The 23,049-nt window shown below is 37.0% G+C and overlaps 1 protein-coding gene across 1 annotated transcript; it reads left to right on the top strand.

Annotated features, from left to right (window-relative positions):
* The first annotated feature begins 3,097 nt into the window (after positions 1-3,097).
* LOC145578000 (protein FAR1-RELATED SEQUENCE 5-like) lies at positions 3,098-6,145 on the top strand. Its single transcript, XM_081635411.1, has 2 exons — positions 3,098-3,182; positions 5,454-6,145. The coding sequence occupies exons 1-2, from the start codon at positions 3,098-3,100 to the stop codon at positions 6,143-6,145; spliced, it is 777 nt and encodes a 258-aa protein (XP_081491537.1).
* Positions 6,146-23,049: the final 16,904 nt, after the last annotated feature.

A 23,049-nucleotide genomic window follows, 5' to 3' on the forward strand; every position in this document is an offset into this window, starting at 1 on the left:
TAGAGGTCATATCACCCTTTTTTCAATCATCAACAAGCTTTATCACCAACAATCATTAACAACAACCAACAATCATCAATCTTCTCTATGTCTCTCTAAGCTAAAGGTTATTCTTTCTCTCTCTCTTTCTAGATTTTCAATACCTTTTCATATATATACACCATGCGTCCTTTACGTGACTCGAATGAACCTAACCAAGCTCGAAGTTGCCTTAGACCTCGACGTGAAAGGTTGATAGTTCTGAGGGTTTGGTCCCAAATCTAATTTCAATTAATATTATTTTTATTGTTTGATTTAATATTTTCCTTGAAATTACTAATGTGTGTATTCTTTTGATAGAAAGAGGTAGGAGGCATCAAATTAAGTAATTTGATTACTTAATTATTCTTTTGATATAGAAATAATGCTAAGACTATTTTAATTCCTAGTATCATGTTTAAGGAATTGATTAATATTTCTAATATCATGTATGTTCCTAGTATCATGTTAGGGATAAAGCTTTGATCTTTATTGTTTAGTGATATGCTAGGATTTGTTATTAATCATGTTAGTATCATGTCTAGGATCTTGCTAATTATGCTTTGATGAGATTGAAATTACTATTATGATGATGATTGTTGTAATTATATGTTGCTTATTATTATTGTTATTGCTTGATCACGTCCTCTCTTGTAGGTTTAAAGGGAATTTGTACTTGAAATCACGTTTAATAAGATAATTAATAATTTAAATTAGGCTTATATGATTTTAATTCAACAGATCGCCAATGATAGATTTTTTTATGCATTAATAATCAACGAACATAGATTAAACAGGGTTAAGGTTAATTTATTGATTTTATGTTAATTGGAAAGCACACATGAATATGAGAAGAACAAAGTAGAGGCCTATTTAGGGCAGGTTCAATCTCTTTTAGGTTGGATTTGTACCTTCATCCCCAAACATCCAGTCATGGTTTAGGACAACTATGGAGTTAGCGATCTCTGTGATCGTGAATGGTTTACAAGTTCCTAAAACTTGTTGGCGACTCTTTTACTCTAGCTTCCTTCCCTTTGGAAGCCACCATGCTTAAATGTATTATCTCAGTGGGGCTCAAGTTTGGGATGCTTGAAATATTCCTTATAGGTATTATAATTAAATGTTAGTAATGGCTTTAGAGTATATTTAGTATATTTAACATGTTTGTAGGTTGAAATACAAGGTTATAGAAGCATAAGTAGGCGAAAATGGCATAAATGAGCTTCTAACTTACCTAAATCCTTTGTTTTCTATATAAACTAACATTTAAACATTCAACAACTCATATTCATTACATTTAACATGTTTGTAGTTTGAAATTGCCTAAGAGTATTAATTTTCATGCAAATACAAGGTTATAGGAGCATAAGTAGGCGAAAATGGCATAAATGAGCTTCTAACTTACCCAAATCCTTTATTTTCTACATAAACTAACATTTAATTAGTCTAAAAACTCATATTTATTATATTTAACATGTTTTTATTTTGAAATTGCCTAAGAGTATTCATTTTCATGCAAATACAAAGGTTATAGGAGCATAAGTAGGCGAAAAAGGCATAAATGCGTCCTAAAACTTAGTAAAATGCCGTTTTGATGTGATTTCAAGCCTTAGACACCTAAGACTAGGTAATATTGACAATTTATGAGAAAGAAATAGTTCATTTGATAAGAAATGTAGAAAATGGGCAAAGCAGAAGTCATATAGGTCATAATTGGGCCATTTAGGATGAAAAAGCATCTTAAAACTTAATAAAATGCTCTTTTTATGTGATTTCAAGCCTTAGACACCTAATACTAGGTAATATTGATATGTTATGAGAAAGAAAGAAATCATTTGGTAAGAAATGTAGAAAATGGGCAAAGTAGAAGTCATATAGGCCTTATTTGGGCCATTTTAATTTGGATAAAATGCGTCCTAAAACCTAGTAAAATGCTCTTTTGATGTGATTTCAAGCCTTAGACACCTTAGACTAGGTAATATTGACATGTTATGAGAAAGGACTAGTTCATTTGATAAGAAATGTAGAAAATGGGCAAGGTAGAAGTCATATAGGCCATATTTGGGCCATTTAGGATGAAAAAGCGTCTTAAAACTTAATAAAATGCTCTTTTGATGTGATTTCAAGCTTTAGACACCTACGAATAGGTAATATTGACATGTTATGAGAAATAAATAGTTCATTTGATAAGAAATGTAGAAAATGGGCAAAGTAGAAGTCATATAGGCCATAATTGGGCCATTTAGGATGAAAATGTATTTATACATGTTTAACCTAAGTAATTAATTCTAACATAATTTATATGTATTCCTAGTTTTGCAAGGTACAAAAGGATGGTCCGTTGACAAGCAAGGAACTTAATGAAGTTTGAGATGTTGGCGTCTTTAATCACCTTTAATTTGTAAATGTCACTTCTATTTGAATTTATATTTTGTTAACCTTTTAATAACATTATTAATTAATTAGTAATTGTTTGTATATATATGACACTTTTTATTTTTGTATTGCATTTGGGATTATTAATATCTATGTATTATTGTTCTTATTTTAATTTAGAAATTATTCTTATTATAATTATTATTAATTATAATTATTATAATAATATTTATAATTACTATAATTAACAATAGTTATAATACTAATTATGATTATTATTGTTAATATCAATTATAATGGTAGAATTAATGTCCGATGTACAGATTTTTTTAATATATATTTAATATTATATATATATATATATATATATATATATATATATATATATATATATATATATATATATATATATATATATATATATATATATATATATATATATATATATATATATATATATATATATATATATATATATATATATATATATATATATTAGCACCGGTTAACCGGTGCCAATTCTAAGAATCGCCACCGGTTTGAACTGGTTGCATTTTTTGAAGATATGACATCCCTCAAGTGAACACCAGTTCAAAACCGGTGGCATAGGGGGGTTTTGAACCGGTGGCATTCTATATTTTTCTACTAGTGACAAGTAGAGCCACATCGCACAACTCCTATAGGAGACAACAGTAGCACTAGAATGTCGTTTGATTACAAAAATCAAAAGCAATCACTCGCTGATGATGAAGATGAATTTCAAGCTCAAGACATCGAGTTAATTAGTGGTAATAAATGGAGGAAAAAGGACAGGTGGGTTGCAAAGAAGATAAACACTTGGTTTCCGCTTACTTTAATTGTTCTAGTGATTTGGAGGAAGCAACAAATTGACAAAAGGGAGTATTATAGCCTGAAATCAATAAGTCCTATGATGTTGTAATTGCTAAACAAACTGAATGTCTTACACAAAGAATCATGAAAGCTCTTTAAAGGCGTAAGGTTCAAATCAAAGAATTACTCTAGGTTTCACATGAAGTTCCTTTTCCATTGACCTTACATGAAAAAAAGATGCATAAATACACAGGAAGTTCCTTTTTTTGTTGACCCTATAAGTTAATCGTCTAGAAATTATAGGTTCGATTCTAGGTGAATGAATGAAGGTATGAAATTGTAAAATAGGGAGGTTAATGAATTTAGATATGGAATTGTAAAATGGGAAGGTATATGATAAAGGTAGTGGAAAATGATGTGGCCTAATAAGGTGAGGATAGAGAAATTATGGGGAGTCTCAAGAATGGGAAGGGTATGCTCTTACGTACATCAAGTTTTTCTTGACTCATAATTGCCCCTTGTATAAAATTAAAGCTTGTTAAAAACTTTCTTCTTTGGATCTTGCTAACGAACGCCCCCCGCCTTAAATAAGCAATTAAAATATTTCCAGAAGTAGTATTTATTTGGGAATGCACGCCAAAATCACGCATCGATCAATGTAACTAATGTTCATTTTAATTTAATGTTTTTATTTTAAATTAACTTATCTAACGCCCAAGGGGCGCTTGTGTTATTGAACTTAATTAAACATCAAACGCCATCAACCACTCAAATTGCCTGCACAGAAGAGCACGTTAACTGGCCTCGGGGGTGTGTTCGACAAAACCCCTTTGATGCCCAAGTTAGGACGTGAGATTGAGAACTCAAATAGAGAAATCCATGCTTGCAATAAATGTAGATCTTTTTGTAGATACCTTGAGAGCTATATAATTCGTTTATTATACCATTGGAGAATGTGGACCTTAGCAATGGGATGATTGGGAGACACATAGCAAATGGGCTGCCACAAATGAGCTTATTGGGCTTGTGGCAGCTGACTAGGCTTTAGGCATGAAAAAGGGTCTTTTGAGGACTTTTGGACTTAAGGTCTTTGTAGCCTATTAGGCTTGTGGACCATTAAATGAAACGGCCTAAATAGGCATATTTGAACCGAAACATGTACCATGATAAAGTGTTCAGAAGAATTTATACATTGAAGTGGATAACTCGATCTCGAGGGCCCTTTATAAAAGCCCAGCTCCTATTCTGTACACCTGTGTGTACCTTCCTCTAGGTACACCCATTTAAATTTGCAATAAAAAAAAAGCATGTGCCTTACGCATGATACCTGGAGCTCCCTTTCTTCTTCTTTATTTTGACACTCAATTTCATAATTTTGTTCTTCATAATTTTGCAGACAATTTACTCGAAAATTAACAACAATAATGGCATAATTGATTGCAACTCCAATACCAACTCTAATATAAAAAATTGAAGATCAATCTGAGCAATAACCAAGTATCTATTGAGCAATTTTTTTTGCACTTTTTTTTTGCAATTTTGTTTTTTGCGAATTCATGAATGTTAGTTGTTAATTTGAGCAAATTCATCTTTTAATTTATGTTTATTACCGCGAAATTCTATGTATTTTAGCAATAATGAACTTAAATGAGCATAAATTGATCGAGATTATTCATTAAAATTCGAATGAGCATAATTTAATTATTCAACATAATGGTTTTAATTGTAATGCAATTGAGCAAATAATGAATTGTACTGCGATTGAGCAAATAGAGGTTAATAATCTAGTGCATGCATGCGGGTTTTAATTGTACTACAATTGAGAAAACAGAGGTTAATTATCATGTTAGAGGCATTATTATTGATTTTCATATGAGCAAATAAAAACATATGGGCAAACCTGAATGAACAAATTTAGGTGAAATTGATATTTTTTATTGTTAGAGGCAGTAGTAATGAATAAATCAGTGTTGTATCTGATTTGATCAAATAGTGTTGCATCTGACTTATTAATCAGTGTTGAATAAATCAGCAAGTGATCAAATTATGAGATGACTTAATAAACCAGAATCTGATTCTCTGTGTTTTATCAAAGACAGTTTTGCTCATTTTTCTAATGATCAAATAATGTTATTGAAAAATTGCTAAGTCAATAGATATTCTTAGCAAGCTAATTAGATAATTTTGCTCATTTTTGTAACAAGCTAACAAAGTAGATATTGCTGTAGAATTTGCATCATTGGAAAACATACACAAAAAAGCTAAAGAATCAGAGCTACTTGGTTTAAAAGTCAATATAGTAAAAGAAGAATTCAAGGTATACAATGAGTATGCTTTCAAAAAAGGATTTGGGGTTAGATATTCCAGTTTAAAGAGGAGTGAAGCAAATGCTGAAGTTAAAGGGCAAGAATTTTGTTGCAATAAAGAAGGTCTACAGAAGGAAAATAAGGAGAAGAATAAGGAGAAGAAATACAACAAACTAATTAGAAGAACTAATTGCAAGGCTATGATATATTTTAAAATAGATAATAATGGTGCATGGGAAGTAGTTAGGCATAAGACAGAACATAACCATAGTTTCTTTCCTCCAGAACAGGTACATCATGTGTTGTCCCAAAAAGGGATAACAAATGAAGAAGTACAGTACCTTGTGCATATGAAGAGAAGAGGTGTAGGTGTTGCAGAAGCTTACAAGTGTTTAAGGGTAGAAGCTACAAGTTCCCCTACACTTCGTTTTAGATTAGAGAATGCATATAATGCTATTGCTAGAGCAATGAGGAAACAATTTGATGGTTGTGATGCAAACACGCTCATTAGTATATTTAAGCAAAGACAAGCTAATGAAGAGGATTTTTATTGGGATTTTGAAGTTGACCTTGATTCATCTTTAACGAGTTTTTTTGGAGGGATAAGAAAATGAAAGAGGATTACATGGTTTTTGGAGACTTAGTGGTACATGACACCACATATAGGACAAATACGTATATCCTTATTTGTTGTCCATTTGTGGGAATGAATAGTCATGGACACAATTGTATGTTTGGTTGTGGATTTATCTTGAATGAAAGAACTTGCTCTTTTGTATGGTTGTTCACCACTTTTTTGAAGTCAGTGGAAGGTCTATACCAGAAAACTTTCATGACAGATCAATCATTTGCCATGAATTCGGCCATACAAACTGTGTTCCCTAGAGTTACACACAGATTGTGCATATGGCACATAGGTGAAGATTCTAGAGCACATATCAGAGACATAAGACAAAAGGATGGGTTTATGGATGTCTTTGATCGAGTGCTGAAAAAATGTCAGACTCCATTAGAATTTAAATACTTTTGGAACAAGTAAGCTTACATTAAGCACTTTCTTTTTACACTTTCTTTTACTCTTCTCCTAGGTACTGCTTATTTTAAAGCTTCTACTCATTTTACAGCTTCTGTTTAAGCAAAAAAAAAGTGTACATGATGACAACAGATTTATGTGTTGTTTTTATAACATATAATCAGGGCTTCTGCTCAATACCATAGTTTCTGTTCATTTATGTGTTGTTTTTATGTGCTGTTTTTATAACATATAATCAGATATAATGCTGAATAATACCATAGCTTCTCCTCATTTTACAACAGATAATCAGGACTTCCTTTTACTGTTTTTATGTGCTGAATTTTATATGTTGTTAATGTAGGATGACAACAGCTTTTAAATGCAATGATAATGCATGGCTAAATAGATTATATTAGCTTAAACACAAGTAGAGCAGGACTTATACAAAAGATGTTTTTTCTGGAGGCATATTATCATCACAAAGAAGCGAATCTACATATATTGCCTTAAGTCATAGACTTCATAAAAGCAGTCGTTTACATGACCTTTACAATAATTTTTGTCAAGTCATTGGGAAATGGAGAAGTAAAGAAGGAAAAGACGACGAGATTTGTTGGGAAGGGTATCCACATACAAATAGCAGTACCTGTAGGGAATGTTTCAAGCATCCTACACTTGAGCCCCACTGTGATCATACACTTAAGCATGGTGGCATCCAAAGGGAAGGAAGCTAGAGTAAAAGAGTCGCCAACAAGTTTTAGGAACTTGTAAACCGTTCACAGGGTGAAGGTTACACCCCTTCACGATCCATGAGATCGCTAACTCCATAGTGGTCCTGAACCATGATTGGATATTCAGGGATGAAGGTACAAATCCAACCTAAAAGAGATTGAACCTGCCCTAAAAAGGCCTCTACTTTATTCTTCTCATATTCATGTTCGCTTTTTGACTAACATACAACCAATATATTAATCCTAAACCTGTTTATCTACGTTGGTTGAATATTAATGCACAAACAAAACTATTATTGGCGATCACTTGAATTATAATCACATTAGCCTAAATAAAATTATTAATTATCTTATTAAGCGTGATTACTAGTAAAAATTCCTTTTAAACCAGCAAGAGAGGGCGTGATCAAGCAATAACAACGATAATATATATCAAGCAACATAATAACAACAATCATCATCATAATAACAATAAATAAAGCTTAATAATAATAGCAAGATCCTAGGCATGATACTAATAAGATTAATAACAAATCCTAGCATGTCACTAAATATTAAAAATCAAATCTTTATCCCTAACACGATACTAACATGACAGAAGAAAGAATAATAGGAAGCAACCTAAGCATGATACTAGAAAGCAATAAAATCATCCTAACATGATACTAGGAATTAAAATAATATAAGCATGCCTTTCTAAAGGAATAAAGCAATTAAATTACTTACTTCGATGCCTCGTATCTCTTTCTAATAACGAAATACACACGTTAGTGACTTCAAGGAAAATATTAAATCAAACAATTAAATCAAATAATTAAAATAAAGATTTGGGACCAAACCCTCAGAAATTATCAACCTTTCACGTCTAGGGCGAAGGCAACTTTGAACTTGGCTAGGTGTGTCTAGAACTTATGAATGAGGAATTTCGTATTAGGGAAGGTTAGAAAGAGGGAGAAGAATAAGCTATTGCTGGAGAAGAATAAGCTATTGCTTGAGAGAATTAAAGATGATTGATGATTGTTGATGATTCTGAGTGAATGAAAAAGGGGAAAATACAACCCTATTTACAAAGAAAATAGTCTGGAAACGATAGAAAAGAATCAGAATTTGAATCGGAATAAAACTAACCCCTGTCGCCAGCGACAGAGCCCAGCGTGAAACGACAGGCATCACGCATGGCGACAGGATCTGTCGTTTAGCGACTAACTTGTCGTTTGGCGCTAATTAAAAGATAAAAATGCTCTTTTGTATGGAATCCTCTTCTTAACATAACTAAGTAATTAAACTCCGTGTTTATCAATTTTAAATCAGCTTTTATCAAAATAAAACACTTGTATTATTTCAAATCAAATTCATTATTTTTCAAAAGATAATTATTAATCTTAACTTTATTTGAACTCAAAAATAACCTTCTAGACTACTCTAGAAGATTAGAATCAATCCTAATAATTTTAGGAATAATAATTAATGGGCCCTCTACTAGATCATTGGGCCATAAAACCATTTCAGACCCAATTTAGTACTTTGGCCATAACTTCCTCATCATTCATCGGAATTGGACTTATAATATATCATTGGAAACCTCTTTGCGAACTCTACCCAACTACACTTTTATTGGACCCATGTCATGAACCAAGATAAATTGGACTAGCTATTTTCATAAATACAGAGGATTTTCCACTTCAAGAAAACAGCGTAATTGCGATCGAAAAATCCATCGGAAACTATGAAAAATCCGTCGGAAATCAATTTTCCGACGGAATTCTGTCGGAAGCGTTCGTCGGAATACCTTTTGTAGGAAATTGACCATATTCCGACGGAATTTCCGTCGGAAACTTCAATTCCGACGGAAATAATTTTGTCGGAATGTAGTTTGACCTTAATCAAAATTCCGTCACAATATTCCGACATTTTCTGACGAAAAAATTTCGTCGGAAATTTAATTTTTCGACGGAAATATTCCGTCGGAAATTGTTTTTCCGACGGAATATTTCCATCGCAAATTTGCGAGGGACTTCTCCGTCGTTATCTTTCGACGGATATTGTTTCCGTCGTTCACCAATGCAGTTTGCGACGGAATTATTTCATCGGAAGGACTTTCAATACCGTCGGTAATATTTGAAAAAAATAAAGTTCCAAATCTGAATTTTTGTTTTTAATAAACTGACACTAACACCTGAACACCTGCATAAGTTGCTGTTTAAAAAAAATTAATTAACGACCTAAGAAATTATATTTATTTACATATTTATTTATAAAAGATACTCTGAACTAATTTGGTATCCATACCAAACAAAAGCTATGCTAGAGTGAAGCTAAGCTAAACAATCGTCGGGGTACCCTGGCCTGCTCCACCACTACCCGGGTCGTCCCTAGGGTCTCGATGCTGAGGATGAATGGTGGAACATGTGTCATTGTTGGTGAAACGACTCATCATCTCATCCATACTCTCCTTGTATCTCCTCTCCATTTCGGCCATTTTGGAGTCAATTCGGCATTGCGTCTCAACTTCCATTTGAGTTTGGAGAGCTTGCACCCTATGCTCCATCTGATCTTGCATCTGAGAAATGATAGACGACGTGTATTGTTATGAAGAACTGGAAAATCGACCCATCCGATTGCCATAGTAGAGCTCTGCACTTTGGCCAAGTCCCTTCACACGACCCTTCTTATTACGCCCACCCACCATCTCCCAGTACAACTCATTTGGACTCTTCCGAATCCCCTGACTCCTTGCTTCTTCGAGCTTCTTCTGGTAGGTCTCCTACAAAATATACATGATATTAAAAAAAAAATTGTTAAAAAAACAACCAACAATATAAGGTAACGGTTCTCATTCTTGAACATTCAAGCAAATTTAGCCAACAATGTTTTCTACCTTGCCTATTTTCTATGTTTTCAATCAAATGAACTCATTCTTTCTCCTAACATGTCAATATCAAATACTTTTAGGTGTCTATGGCTAGAAATCAAGAGAAATGAGCACATAAGTCACTTTACGACCTTTATTCATCCAAATTCAATCAATTTTGGCCTATATGGCTTCTACCTTGCCTTTTTTCTATGTTTTCAATCAAATGAACTCATTCTTTCTCCTAACATGCCAATATCAAGTACTTTTAGGTGTCTATGGCTATAAATCAAGAGAAATGAGCACATAAGTTAATTTACGACCCTTATTCATCCAAATTCAATCAATTTTGGCCTATATGGCTTCTACCTTGCCTATTTTCTATGTTTTCAATCAAATGAACTCATTCTTTCTCCTAACATGCCAATATCAAGTACTTTTAGGTGTCTATGGCTAGAAATCAAGGGAAATGAGCACATAAGTCACTTTACGACCCTTATTCATCCAAATTCAATCAATTTTGGCCTATATGGCTTCTACCTTGCCTATTTTCTATGTTTTCAATCAAATGAACTCATTCTTTCTCCTAACATGCGAACATCAAGTACTTTTAGGTGTCTATGTCTAGAAATCAAGAGAAATGAGCACATAAGTCACTTTATGACCCTTATTCATCCAAATTCAATCAATTTTGACCTAAATAGCACATTCAAAGGCACTAAGCTACCTTTAGAAGTCTTCTTGTATCAGTCGTTGCCACACACCCTACATGTAGATAACTGAGCATCATCTTTCCAAAACAACATACATCCTTTCGGGCATGCATGAATCTTTTCATGTGGCAGCTCTAACCCCTTAACAATTTTCTTGACCTCATAGAATGTCTCGGCCATGTGGTTGTTGTTAGGTATCGCTTCATTAACCAAAGAAGCAAACCCATCAACACATCTATGCGGCAAATTATACTCGCACTTTAGGCTAGTAATTTTAGAAGCCATCTTTAACACAAACAATGAACTCCCTTCGTACAACGGTTGTTTAGAAGCCCTTAACAAATCAAAAAAAATGCTTAGCTTGTGCATAAATTCCGACGGAAAAATTTTCCGTCGTAAACTTTCCGACGGAAAATTCATCGAAATACATAAATTCCGTCGAAATATTGCGACGAAAAAAAATCCGTCGGAAATTTTGTACTTTGCGACGGAATTATTCGTCCGTCGCAAGATATCCGTCGCTATTTTGCCTATTTCTAGTAGTGTTCGAAAACAGAAAGAAAGATTTCATTAAAAATAACCGCATCACAAGACTTTTCACACTTTCATTTTTATTCGATAATCAAGCGACGTGAAAAGTACTCATCATTGGGTTTGGTTTTTGGGGAGACACAATTGGGTTTCTAAAGAAGCCCCCACTTTGACTGAATTTGGAGAAACGCAAGTTTCGAAAACAAAAGTCAAAGTAACGATAGGGACGAAGAATTATTCAGAACGTTCTACGATCCTAAATCATTATTTGCAACGCCGATACCTGCAAACAAGCGTTAGTTAAACAGATAAAAGAGTTAAGAAACGCGTATCTTACACCGTCGAGTATACGCCTCTGAGGGAACCGATTTTGTTGCTGCATTTTGTAGTGACGACCTCCACAGTGCCTCGTGAACGCCATCGTCAAAGACCGTTGCCTGTAGTTATCCTCGATTGTTGGTGACAACTCTCCACATCCTAGAGAACGTCGTCGAAGGTGACTGCTTGTAGCCATCTTCAGCTTTGCTGTGACAATGTTCCACATCCTAGGGAATATCGTCGAAGTTGACTGCTTGTAGCCATCTTCAGTTTTGACAATTTTCTCATCCTAGAGAATATCGTCGAAGACCACTGCTTGTAGTTGTCTTCAGTCTTGGAATGACAATCTTCCTCATCTAAGTGAAAGTCGTCAAAGATCTTGTTGCCTTGTGATCCTCTATCTGCTGATCCTTTGCTTGAATGCTTGTTGTGTTGATGCGTTGCTGTAATTGCTCAACGTGATTACTTGCTGTGCCAGTGCCTCGACGCGTTTCGTAACGGGTCGGTGCTTTGGCGCTTATGCTTTCTTGTGAACCATTACCTTGGTGCTTGCGATTAACCAATACTTAGGCGCTTAAGCTAAGTGAGATGATCGTTGCCAGGTCGATCAATTAATGCAATTATAATCGAGCCAACTACTAATCATGTCAATTTTCTTATAGGGGCTAACTAGCGTACCAAGGAACCCAAAACCGCTACATTAGCTCTGCATAAACCATTATGGGGGGCATAGGCTTTGTCGCTAAGCCAGCGCGCGCTGCTACACGCTGTCGCTGCATGCAGGAGCTGTCACGACGCGATAGGAATTACGCATCGCGTGATATATGTCGTTTGGCGTTAGAGTCGGGTTTTCGAAATAAAAACCCCTTTCTTCTCCATTTCGCCGTGGCTGCTTGCATTTGCTTGGTTTTGCTCAAAAGTTCGAATTGCTCATTCTCACTCGTTTCTCAACTGAATTCGCTCAAGTTTTTTGCAAATCGAAGATTTTAATCTCTAGTCTCCCCATCCATGTAAATTTTACTTAAACTCACCTCGGTTTTTGCCGAATTTTGCATGCTTTTGTTCACGAATTTTCGAAAAAATTCAAAACTTATGTTGCTTAGTTCGCCTTGTTTGTTGAATCTTATGCCATGAAGTTGTTTTTTTTATGCTTGTATATTGTCTTGGGAGTGTTTTGAGACTTGTTTGACTCGATTTGGCGGAGAAACGAACATTTTTCCACTGTTGAGCCCTTTGAGTTCGTGAGAACAATGTGGCTCGTTCTTGATGTTTTTGCTAGCTATTCATGCTTAATTTGTCACAATATTTGTCATAGTATTGTAAGAAATCATTTGATTGCTTGAAAATGCTATCTCTGCTCTATTTTAGTACTACGTACTCTGTTTTTGTTCAAACATAGTATCATGCGGCTAGGCAAACCTTAGATACTACAGACCCTTTGATTTACTGTTGTTTTGCATAATTTAGTATGTCTCGACGTCGTGGCTCTAGCTCTCATTCTCGCGAGGCTCACCGGGAGGATGAACCCGTTGACGAGGGAGCTTCCACTAGCCTAGGGGAGTTCCCTGAGTGGGATGAGTGCACTCTTTACTTCGCGCTCGAGTTTCACATCTCGGAGCGGGTGCGACTCGGGATGACCGGCGATCAGGTTTGTTGTCATGGCTATGGGACCTTCACTTTCGCGACCAACAATGAGTTGCGCGAGCTATGGGAGTCTTGTGGTCCGACTCCTCTGCTTCAGGCTACTCGAGCCATGTACTCTTTCGTGTCGAGCCGTTCTCTGGTTCGAGCTTTGGTGGAATTCTTTTGGGACACCACCAACACTTTTCACTTTCCTTGGGGTGAGATGACTATCACTCCCCTCGACTTCTCTCTCATCACCGGACTGGAATTCCGGCCAGCTACGGTTTCATTTAGCAGTGACATCATGGTTTTCTCTCCGGAGGTAGAGGAACTGATTGGCCCTATAGCTGTTCGAGCTCGTGGCGAGGCTCGGCCGACGCAAATCAGTGCTCGGTGCATTCGTCGGACCATGCTGACGGAGGCCTTTCAGGATGGTGCGACTACCCTAGAGCAACGGGTGCGCATCTTTGCTTTGATTCTTTTGTCGGGGACCTTCTCCCTTGACAGGGTAGTCGTGTGCTACTCTACTATATGCCTGCTCTTCACGACCTTTGTATGGTCGGATCATATGACTGGGCAAACTTGGCCTATGATGACTTCCTGCTTGGATTGCGACTCGCTTGTCGCCACCGCAGATTTGATGGAGAAGTCACACTTTCCAGTTTCTGGGGACTCGTAGAGATATCCTTTATTTGCTTTAACCGAAGTTCATCTTAGGTTTTGTGCTAGCACTCGCTGACGCTTCCATGTTCATAGGTCTGGTTCTACGAGTATTTCCCTTCTTTTTCACCAGCGAGGCCTTTGCCTCGAGGGCTCCCCATTGCTGCCAGTTGGGGAGGCCGTTATAACGACCAAACTGCTACTTCTCGTGTTCGAGAGCTAATTCTCTCAGTAAGTTTTCTTAACACTTTTTGTTTGTATTACCCTTAGTAGGATTTGAGCTTATGGATGTTCGTTTTGTAGGAGCCTGATGTTCAGTTTCGGCCGTGGGATGATTTTGTTTTTCTTGCACTGGCCGTCCAATACACTGCCCAGCGTCGGTATTTTCAGGGAACATATGACGTCGTAGTATACCTGGGTGAGCGAGTTGCGATTCAGCACTCTTCAGAGTCCCTTGTTGTTCCTTCTTTCCCTTCACGCCATATGTTTGATAAGACTAGGCTGAGAGCTCGGGCGGCTAGGACACCAGCGGGTACAGATTGGTGGAGTCATACCCATCCGAACCGAAGTTATGGGGATAAGCTTTTGCCGCGTTTGGCCCCACCACCTTGCTTGCCAGAGAGGCAGAGGTATCTTTTGTATTCTTTTATTTATTCCTTTGGTAGCCCCCTAGCAAATTCTAACCACTTTTATTTTGGAAGGATTCGACTAGAGAGTTCGTGCCTCCGCCGGTATCCATAATCTACCAGGGCACTTTTGGTCCTGTTAAGGAGATGATTCCCCTGACTCCTGGGCCATGGCGCTTCATAGAGGAGTTCATCCCTTGACACCAAACTTCGGCAAGTCACTTTATTTGTTACCTTATTTGCACATATGTTCTGATTATCTCTAACTTTGTGACTTTGACAATTTTCACGTGAGGTGCTGACGAGGATGGCGAGAGGCATGAACGCCTTCTGTTATCAGCTCGTGAAGTTGAGCCACCGAGCTATGTGTCGTCGCGGTAATGACGGCATGGAGGTATTTCTCTTGACCTTCTCTTATGTTTATATTTGTCTTTCTGTACTTGACTTAGTCTGTTTTTTCTATTTCAGCCTATTCTTCCGACGCAGACTCGTACGAGACCCGAGGCTAGGAGGGAAAGATTGGGGTCTAATTCGAGGCGTCGTCGTACCTCGGCTGGGAGATAGGGCGGTCGAGCAGAGTCAGACCGTACTACCAGACTAGAGGGTTCTGGCTCTTCGTCCGAGGGTGCATTAGGGAGGCCGACCGACCTAGGAGGCACGACGTCAGCTCCTTTAGCGGCTGGTGGGACGTACGAGGTTAGCTCGTCTTCGCAGCAGCCATAGCAGCCTCAGCATTTGGGAGCGCAACAACAGGGTGAGCCTGGATGGGCTGGCCCTACTCTCTCGATCCCAGCTACCACCGATCAGGCTGCAGGCGAGGATCATACTCCACGGACTATACAGTTTTTTGATTTTTTCGGAGTTCCTCTTCATCTGCGTCCTTCGCCGTCATAGATGTCCTGTACTTTTATTTATTTTGACTTTGTAGGACTTTGCTCATTTGACTCATCATTTTGTATATATATCTATGATTATTTAGCCTTGCATTTTTTATTTTTCATTTTGTGTGAGCGTGTGAAAATTATGACTAATTTTTTGCACAAAAAATTTCCGTCATTTTTATTATCAATGGAGGTATCCGACTTTTTCCCCCCAAAAAAAAATGAAAAATAAAAGTCGAGTTTGACTAAAATAAGCTTAAATGTAATTAAACTCAAGATAATCAAATATGGCACAAGTATTTGCAATAATGTCGGATTTGAGTGGATGAGGCTTTGAAAAAGGGTAGAAACCGTAAAATCGTAGTACAAAACTGAGTCAAAGTCGAAAAAAGATCGGTTAGCGTAGCGCGCAAGGTTGGCGTGACATACACCTAGCTGTCGCGATGCGATAAGCATCACACGGTGCGTGATTTCTGTCGCATGGCGCTGGACCTATTTTTCCGAATCCAAACAGGATTCGATTTGCGCCAATTTTGTGATAAATAGCCCCCAAATCTGTCAATTCTGTATAGTCAAACAGATTAAAAATTATTCTAGCTTTTATCTCTCAATTATGTCTAAGAGTTTTAGCGATTTCACTCGTGAGTGGTGTCGGTCTCTGACTGCTAAGGAGAGAAAAGAACTTGACTTTTTTCACTTGGGGGGTATATATGGTATAAAGGGGGTAGATCTTGACATAGACTTTATTCATACCGCCTTGGAGTATTAGGATTCAGATACTTATTGCTTTAAACTTGGTTATGATGAAATTTGTCCTTTACCGGAAGAATTTGGTGCCATTCTAGGCATCCTTTCCCTAAATCTTGCGGTAATTCCTAAAGTGAGCGAGTATTATTACAAAGATTTTGAGCATTTCCTTAACCTTTAGGATAAGGACTTGAAAGATATAGTGCATGGGAACGTAGTTGATTTGAAGGAATTTGCACGTTTCTATTTTGACAGACCACGCTCCGAATCTTTTCATGTTTATAGGAGGAGAGCCTTCATGTTGAACCAATATCTGCTTACTAGTGGTAATATTCATGAGGTTCAAGCTATTTTAGCATCTGTCATGGAGCAAATTGAATCAGGTAGAATTCCAATGCCTTTGATTGTGGGAGAAACCATGCTTGGTTTAGATGAACTAAAGAAGAATCCAAAGGCACCTCTTCGAGGTTCTCCAATATTATTACAGGTAGAAAATCAATACTTTTAATTATAGAAATAAAAAATATTTAACTTTATATAGTAATAATAATTTTTTGCATTGAATTTTTTTTTATGCAGATGTGGCTAATGGAGAGGCTTGAATTAATTAGCCCTCCTGACAATGTTGATAACTATACACCGAATTGTTTCGTAAGATGGAAGAAACGTTTTTCCATAAAGATGGGCCGCCGGGAGTGGAGTAGAATCTTTGAAACTTGCGACTTTGTCATCAAATGGGTCGTTCCTTGGTGGAAAATTGAGAAGATGGTTGGTGTCAATAGTCAACCCTTTTGCCGTCTTCCTAGCTTGTGAAAATTGACTTTTTATTACCCTTCTAGGGTAAGAAGACAATATGGTCTTGCTCAAACTGTTCCATCTAGTGATCTACGTCGTCCCTATGAATTTCCCGTTTCACAGGATGTAGAGAGATTTGATGATTATTGGTGGGCTAGACCTTTATGGGAAGTTGTTACCTAAAAGGTCCCACCTTCCTTGTCTATGGATATGAAGCAATGGCTACTTGGTAGATCTCAAAAGGACAAGAACAAAGCTCGAAAGCTGAGTAAGACCAATGTGAAAGACCGCCTAGGGGATAGGAAAAATCCTCCTAAGGAGCGTTTGGATGAAAGAGTTGAATTCAAGACTCCTGTTATGCCTAAGAAGAAAGGTTCTACTAAAGATAAAGAGAAAAGAAAAGTTGACTTTACAGAAAAGAAAGTGTAGGTTGAAAAGAAGCACGGTGTAATGGCTATTGGAGAAACCATCAACACCAAGATTGAGTGTAGATCTTCCAAAGGATGCTTACTAGCAAAAGTGATGGATGATGAAGAAGAAGCGGAAAAGAATTGGAAAAGAGCTAGAAAAGAGAAGATAGATTAGAGCATTGCTTTACTTTCAATTTATTAGACAAATTTAATTTTAACTCAATTTTATTTTTAAGCTTTATTTAAAATTCCATCAATAATGTAATTTTTACTTTATTTTATTAATGCAATTAAACTAACTTTTTATATTAGAATTCTATTAAAGCAATGAAAACGTCTTGAATTTTCCTGAGAATTATTCGAGTATGGAAGTCGAAAAAAAACACTGAAATTTACCCAGATTGATGCAGAACGTCTAGCGCTGCGAATTTGAACTTGTTGTCGTTCGGAGCGATTGTCGTGATGCGCTGCTTCCTGTCGCTGTGCGACAGTAGTGGCGTGTCACGCTGGACTTAATTCTTGCGCTCCAGCTGCTCTATTGTTGACGAATTGATTTCTTTGAAGATTAAAGTGGCCGCACCCAGTAAAGGGTTGCCTACGTATCCTTTCCTAAGGAATCAGGCCAAACCTAGCTCTCTTGAGTATCCTACTCAAGTAATTATGGGTAATGCTTCTTAAGTTTGTCAAGATTTATCATATTTGAAAATTCATTGTGTAGGGAATATTTCAAGCACTACCCCAAACTTGAACCCCACTGTGATCATACACTTAAGCATGGTGGCGTCCAAAGGGAAGGAAGCTAGAGCAAAAGAGTCACCAACAAGTTTTAGGAACTTGTAAATCGTTCACAAGGTGAAGATTACACCCCTTAACGAACCATGAGATCATCAACTCCAAAAGATCTTGAACCAAATAGGGTTCGGGGATGAAGGTACAAATCCAACCTAAAAGAGATTGAACCTGCCCTAAAAAGGCCTCCACTTCATTCTTCTCGTATTCATGTGCGCTTTCTGACTAGCATACAACCAATAGGTTAACCCTAAACCTCGTTATCTATGTTGGTTGAATTTAATGCACAAATAAAACTATTATTGGCGATCACTTGAATTATAATCATATTAGCCTAAAAAAGATTATTAATTATCTTATTAAGCGTGATTACAAGTACAAATTCCCTTTAAACATGCATAAAAGGCGTGATCAAGAAATAACAATATAATATATATCAAGCAACATAATAATCATAATAATAATCATAATAAACAATCATAATCATAACCATAATCATATCAACGCTAAAGCATAATAATAGCAAGATCCTAGGCATGATACTAACAAGATTAATAACAAATCCTAGCATGTCACTAAGCAATAAAGATCAAAGCTTTAGACCTAGCATGATACTAACATGATATTAGAAAAGAGTAAAAGGCACCCTAAACATGATACTAGAAAGCAATAATAACATCCTAACATGATGCTAGGAATTAAACAAATTTAAACATGCTTTCTACAAGAATAGAGCAATAAGATTACATACTTTGAATCTTTGATGCCTCGTACCTCTTTCTAATAACAAAATACACACGTTAGTAACTTCAAGGAAAAGTATAAAATCAAAGAATTAAATTAAATAATTGAAATAGAGATTTGAGACCAAACGCTCAGAAATTATAACCTTTCACGTCTACGGCGAAGGCAACTTCAAACTTGGCTAGGTGTGTCTAGTGCTAATGTATGAGGAACTGTGTTTGTGAAAAGCTAGAGAGATGAGAGCTTAGAGAAAATTTTGAGAATAGAATTGATTGTTGATTGTTGATGATTGTGGATGAATCAAAACAGAGGTTCAAGACCCTATTTATAGGAAAACAGTCCGAAAATAGGTAGAATTTGATAAGGAATAAAACTCCACGCTGTTACCGCAAAATCGACTTTGTCGCGTGGCGACAAGGCTTGTCGCGTAGCGACGGGCCTGTCGTTTGGCGACAGCCTGGATTCCTACGCGCTTTCAATCACGGAGTCCACTTATCAATCAAAATTGAATCGTAAAGTCCGTATGAAAACTGAAATCGTATTTTTCATAAAATAATATTTTATCCCAAATAAAACTTATCAAAATATAATTACTAATTCTAATTTTATTAGGAATTAAAGGAACCTTCTAGAGAATTCTAGAAAACTATCATTAATTCCAATAACTTTAGGAATAATAATTAACATTGGGCCCTCCCCTAGATCATTGGGCCGCATGTAAAGATCAAACCGGGCTCAGTTTAGTATTTTGGCCATAACTTCCTCATTATTCATCGGAATTGGGCTTATAATATATCGTTGGAAAGCTCTTTGAAAGCCCTATCCAAATACACTATTATTGGACCCTTGTCATGGACCAAACTAAACTGGATTGGCTGTTTTCATAAAATAGAGTTGTTTTCAAAAACAGAAAGAAAGAATTTTTAAATAAAAACTAACCGCAACACCTGACCTTTCACACTTTCACCTTATTCGATAATCATTCGACGCAAAAGGTATTCATCACTAGTTTTGGTTTTGGGGAGACACATTTGGGTGTCTACACATTGCCATCCATATCAGTTAGTTTTATAGCACCTCCTGATAGGATAGTTTTGACAATGTATGGTCCGGACCAATTAGGTCTAAATCTGCCTCTTGGGTTTAGAACATTCTTCCTTAATTCTTTTAACACCAAGTCTTCTACCTTGATGTTTCTGGTCTTGACCTTCTTGTTAAAGTGTCTAGCCATACGAGTTTGGTAGCATTGAGTATGATGTAGAGCTTCTAGTCGTTTTTCATCAAGTAGAATTAGCTCCTCATATCTCGCTCTAGTCCATTCGACTTCATCGAGTTTACTTTCCAACGCAATGCATAGAGAAGGTATTTCTAGCTCTACAGGTTGTACGACATCCATTCCATATACTAAGGAGAATGGCGTATTTCCCGTTGATGAGCGAATTGACGTGCGATAACCCCAAAGAGCAAAATGGAGTTTGTCAGGCTAATCCTTGTAATTCTCGGTCATTTTCTCGATGATGGTTTTTAAGTTCTTATTGGCTGCCTCTATTGCACCATTTGCTTGAGGTCTATATAGGGAAGAATGGTGATGTTGAATACCATACTTTTGTAGCAATTCCTCACATTCTACTTGAAAGTGAGTTTCATTGTCACTTATCATTTCATGTGGGACTCCATATCGACATATGATGTTTCTTTCAATAAAGAGTGCTACATGCTTTGCAGTGAGTTTTGCGTATAATGCTGCTTCGACCCACTTTGTGAAGTAATCAATTGCTACTAAGATGTATTCGTGACCTCCTGTCCCAGGAGGAGTAATCTTTCCAATGATATTTATTCCCCAGGTTGAGAATGGCCATGGTGAAGTGTAGGTGTAAAGGAGTAATGGAGGAACGTGCTGCAAGTTAGCGTATATTTGGCATTTAGGACATCTTTTTACATAGTGATAACAGTCCCTATTCATGGTAGTCCAATAATATCCTTCGCGCATTATCTTTTGGACTAGCATCTTGCCATTCACATGAGTTCCACATACTCCTTCGTAGAGTATTCTCATTGCCCTTTGGGCTTCCTTTTTGCCTATACACAAGAGAGCTCGACCTTTAGGTACCCTTTTGTGTAGCTTATTGTCTATAAGTACATATTGGGAAGCCAAAAGTCTTAAGGCTCGTTTAGCTTGTTTGTCAGCGTGGAGTGGATATTCTCCTTTGGTGACATAGTGAGGATGTCTATATACCAAGGTTCTTCTTCTTCTTCTTCTTCTTCTTGGACTGCCTCATTGTCTTCTATGGCTTGAATGTAAGCAGGTTTATGCCTCTTTTCTATTGTCAAAGGCATTTGCTCAATTTCTGTGGGAATTCTAACCATTGAGGCTAGCCTTGCCAAAGCATCAGCGAATTGATTTTCCTCTCTTGGTAGATATGTGTATTCTACCTTTTCTAACTGATTAGTGAGAGTTTCCAGATATGTTTGGTAAGGGGCCAAGCTTTAGCTCCTTAATTTCCACCTTTTGGAAATCTGGTTGATGATTAAAGAAGAATCTCCGAATATTCGAAGTTTCTTCACTCCCAATGCCAAAGCTGTTTCGAGGCCTACCACGCATGCTTCATATTCCGCAGCATTGTTGGTAACGTCAAAATCTAACTTTATGGAGATTGGGACATGTTCTTCTTTAGGTGACACTAATAATACTCCTACGCCACAACCCTTTTGGTTTGATGCTCCATCGAAGTATAACGTCCAAGTATCATCTTCTGTAAGCATTAGGTTTTCATCTGGAAATTCATTTTCATGTATAGGTGTCGAATCTTCTATTAGGAAATCCACTAAGAAGTCCAAGACCACTGATCCTTTGATAGCCTTTTGTGGCATGAATCTTACATCTAATTGGGCTAAGTTGACTATCCATCTTGATATTCGCCCATTAAGTGTAGGTTTCTCAAAGAGACACTTTAGTGGATCCATCCGAGATACCACACAGACTGTATGAACGAGCATGTAGTGTCTTAACTTGGTTGTGGCCCACACTAATGCGAGGCACAATTTCTCAAGTGGTGTGTAGCGTACTTCATACTCGAGCATCTTTTTGCTTAAGTAGTAGATGGCGTTTTCTTTTCCTTCTACTTCTTGTGCGAGCATAGCCCCCATTGTGTCTTTGGTGACTGTTAAATACAACCTAAGAAGGATTCCCAGGAGCGCAGGTGCTGGTACGGGAGGATTAGCGAGATAGGCATTGGTTTTCTCAAGGGCTTTTTGACACTCATCGTCCCATATTACTGGCACATTCTTCTTTAGTTTCTTAAATATGGGTTCACATATCGCGGTTAATTTGGATATGAACCTACTTATGTATTGCAACCGGCCAATGAATCCTCGAATCTGTTTCTCGGTTTCGGGCGGTGGCATTGACATGATTGCTTTAATCTTGGTTGGGTCTATCTCTATTCCTCTAGAGCTAATGACATATCCCAAGAGTTTTCCTAAGGTGACTCCAAAGGCACACTTAGATGGGTTTAACCTCATGTTGTATTTCATCAGCCTTTTAAAGAATTTTCTTAAGGCTGCTAGATGTCCTGGACGATCTTTTGATTTTACAATCATATCATCCACGTAGACTTCAACTTCTTTGTGCATCATGTCATGTAATAAGGCAGTCGCTGCTCTTTGGTAAGTGGCACTCGCATTTTTCAAACCGAATGGCATTACCGTGTAACAGTAACTGCCCCATGGCGTTATGAATGTAGTCTTTTCCATATCTTCCTCGGCCATGAGAATCTGGTTGTACCCCGCGTATCCATCCATAAATGAGAGAAGCACGTGATTTGCTGGGATATCTACCAAAATGTCGATGTGTGGTAAAGGGAAGTCGTCCTTTGGACTTGTCTTATTTAAATCTCTATAGTCGACACACATTCTTACCCTTCCATCTTTCTTTGGAATTGGCACCACATTTGCAATCCATTCGGGGTATTTAGATACCCTGATAAAACCTGCAATAATTTATTTTTGAACTTCTTCTTTAATTTTAAGAGCTACGTCGGGTTTCATTCGACGTAACTTTTGTTTTACAAGTTTCATTCCTAGA

The sequence above is a fragment of the Chenopodium album genome, chromosome 14, assembly GCF_948465745.1.
Source record: "Chenopodium album chromosome 14, dcCheAlbu1.1, whole genome shotgun sequence".
Taxonomy (NCBI): domain Eukaryota; kingdom Viridiplantae; phylum Streptophyta; class Magnoliopsida; order Caryophyllales; family Amaranthaceae; genus Chenopodium; species Chenopodium album.